The 3,123-nt window shown below is 34.6% G+C and overlaps 1 protein-coding gene across 1 annotated transcript; it reads left to right on the plus strand.

The window, feature by feature from the left end:
* The first annotated feature begins 1,710 nt into the window (after positions 1-1,710).
* Positions 1,711-2,599, plus strand: LOC116128237 (ethylene-responsive transcription factor ERF036-like). The gene has a single exon (XM_031413959.1). The coding sequence runs from the start codon at positions 1,719-1,721 to the stop codon at positions 2,466-2,468; it is 750 nt and encodes a 249-aa protein (XP_031269819.1). The 5' UTR covers positions 1,711-1,718; the 3' UTR covers positions 2,469-2,599.
* Positions 2,600-3,123: the final 524 nt, after the last annotated feature.

The raw sequence follows: 3,123 nt of genomic DNA on the forward strand, positions 1-3,123 counted from the left end.
GTAGTGTTATTTAGTTCTTAACATAATTCAATTATTTTGACGAGAAAAAAAACTTATAGAAATTTGAAAAAAGAATCATGTTTAACATACGTAACCCTTTTTCTAATTTCCCTCTCTTGATTAAGACATCCAATTTTGAATAATGAAAGACTAAATAATAAATTGAGATAAAATAATTCTAAGTATCATAAATTCAACACAACCGTTTGTAATCTCTTTGGAAAGATTCAAAATTGAAATAATCACTTAAAAACCCCATATCCAAAAAGGAACCTTAAGATTTGAAAGCAAAAAGCTAAAAATCACTTGTAGACGAAAGTGCTTTTCCTAGTCTGCAAATTCCACTTAAATTTAGGCATCATTATTTTATATAAATGGCATTGAACAACATAAAGGCATATCATAGAGTGTTAAAATACATACATAAATAAAGACAAAAAATTAAACAAGCGTTAACGGCATACAATAAGATGTGGACGTAGGAATACACCAAGAACATTTTAGAAACTTAATTGAACGTTGCCCATTTTCCATTTTTATGGGGCCCCCCCTCAACCCCATGCTTCTCGTCTTTTTCCTTTTATAAATAGGACTAAATGGCCTTTTCCCATCCAAATAATAGTTTAATGACATATTCTTACCCGTAAACTTTTAAAATACTACTTTATTACCTAAACTTATATTTCATTTCTGATTCTAGCATCGTTTCGACTCTACGCCACCACTATTCTCTTTTCTGATCACCACTCACCAAAATCCCTCAAACTCTACTCCCGTCGACCCCGCCAATCGTCGGCAATTGAGCGATTAGGGTTTGCATAGTCGCCCCTCCCAAGTCAAGTTCCGATTAATCACAACCATCGAAATCCAACCTTCCAATACCAAAAGACTCATCGGCCTACTCTCTTCAAAAACCCCAACAGTCTAGATTGAGTTTGCTCTTTGTTCGTTACCAGAATATAAGTTTTGATAATAAAGTTGTATTTTAAAAGTCTGTAAGTGAGAAATTGTCATTAAACTATTATTTGGATGGGAAAAGGTCTCATTAACACTTAACTCTATAAATTGTTTTTGTTTTTGCTTTAGTTAATATCTCAATTTGATAATTAATTTATCAACATTACAAGACGACGGTGTAATTACATAATTAATCTTACTTAATAATCTTCCTAACTACTTGGTTGATTTCATTTAATTAGGTATTTAGGTCCAAAATTGAATTTAATTTGACTAGGATACATACTACAATCCTTCGTGATGTAACACGGTATGATTGGTGGGTTTTATACACTTTATGGTAGGATAAATTTTCTTATGTCATACGCTAATTTAAAACAGAAGAAAAAATTCTTCCAAAATTACAAAATTAATTGGGTGTTTTTTTTTTTTAATATATTCAGTATATATATATATATATTTTGGAAGGTCAATGAAATTAAATAAACGTACATTCTTCAAGTATTAAAAAATGTAATCAATTAATTAAAAACTCCAACTCTCTGTTAGTAAGTTTTTGTCATGGTGAAAGGATGGTAGGTTAAGGGTCACTATGTATGGAGCGTATTCTCTATTCCTCTACAAAAACCCTTTTCTTCACTCTTCTCTTCTCCATCTCTCTCTCTCTCTCTTTCTCTCAAACCCCTTCTCTCTCTCCTCTCTCTCTCTTTTCTCCGCCATTGCTCTCTTCTGTCTGTTTTGACCTCATTTTTCTTCTGATCATGACACAACTTTCAGAACCCAAGTACTTCCCCTCTGAAGCTGAAAGTACCAGCAACTCTTCTTCCTGTTCACCTCCTTCACCATCTTCATCCGGGTTCTCTTCACAATCCCACCAAACTTCCCCCTCTCACTTGTCCACTCACTCCGAACCCGGTAAACGACCAGCTAAAAGACCAAGATCAGCGGCAAGTGACACCACACCTGCCTCAGGGAGCAAACACCCGGTTTACAGAGGAGTAAGAATGCGGAGTTGGGGCAAATGGGTATCCGAAATTCGTGAACCGAGAAAAAAATCTCGCATTTGGCTTGGAACTTTCGCCACTCCAGAAATGGCAGCCAGAGCTCATGATGTTGCAGCTTTAAGCATTAAAGGCGACTCCGCCGTGCTGAATTTTCCTGAACTTGCAGAGCTTTTACCTCGCCCATTGTCGCTTCTGCCACGCGATATTCAATCTGCAGCCACTAAAGCTGCTTCAATGATAAAGTTTGATTCTTCATCATCACAGTCACAATCACCGTCACAACCACCGTCGTCATCAGCTGACGTGTCAGCGGAATCAGAGGAGCTGGGGGAGATTGTGGAGCTACCAAACATAGAAGGGAGTGGCTTTGAAGTGATCTCAATTGACTTGTTTGACGGGTGGGTGTATCCTCCAGAAGAATTTTCCAGCGAATTTTCAGAGCAAATATTCGGAGCAGAGTGCCTGATTCCAAGCAACTTTGAAGCTTGTTCTTCAGTTTGGGACTAATTTAATTCTGCAAAATTGGTGTTTAGCAGCTATAATTAATTTAGTTTGTTTATAATTTTCTACTTTAATTAATTGCTGACCGCCGGACTTCAATTATTGTATCATAACACAAAATTTTATGCAAATATACACCATAGCTATTAGTACATCTAATACTCAAAAAAAGACAAAGTAGTTCCACTTGGGTCATCACTTTTCTCCTTAAATTCTGCATTTTTTTCTTTTTTTTTTTTGTCCTTCTTTGATTCAATCTTTAGCACATGAATATTCTTGTTTTGTTAATGTAAGTAATTAATCAAAACCCCTACTAAATTATTTTATTTATTTTTATATTATAAAGTTTGGAATTTGGATTCTGAAGAATAGAACAAACTGAAGGAAAGTACTGTTTTGGAAGTTGAAAAGCATATGACATATACATATGAACAAAAAAATATGTGCCGTTGCCAGGTTTTTGGAAATTCAGAGACTTTCATGAGAATGTAGACAACATGTTCGACAAATTGCAGAAGACAGAGAGAGAGATCCCTTTTATTTTACTTTTTATTTTACTTTAAATTAGCTGAATTTCTCTTGTTTGATTTTTATTTTTTATAATTTTTTTTTTTTTTTTAGATATTTCCTCAGAAAAGGCTAAAAAAAACCTGCAATTTTT

Source organism: Pistacia vera, unplaced genomic scaffold (genome assembly GCF_008641045.1).
Source record: "Pistacia vera cultivar Batoury unplaced genomic scaffold, PisVer_v2 Contig198, whole genome shotgun sequence".
Taxonomy (NCBI): Eukaryota; Viridiplantae; Streptophyta; class Magnoliopsida; order Sapindales; family Anacardiaceae; genus Pistacia; species Pistacia vera.

Coding starts and splice junctions, on each gene's coding strand:
- LOC116128237 (XM_031413959.1), top strand. CDS start 1,719: ATGACACAACTTTCAGAACCCAAGTACTTCCCCTCTGAAGCTGAAAGT.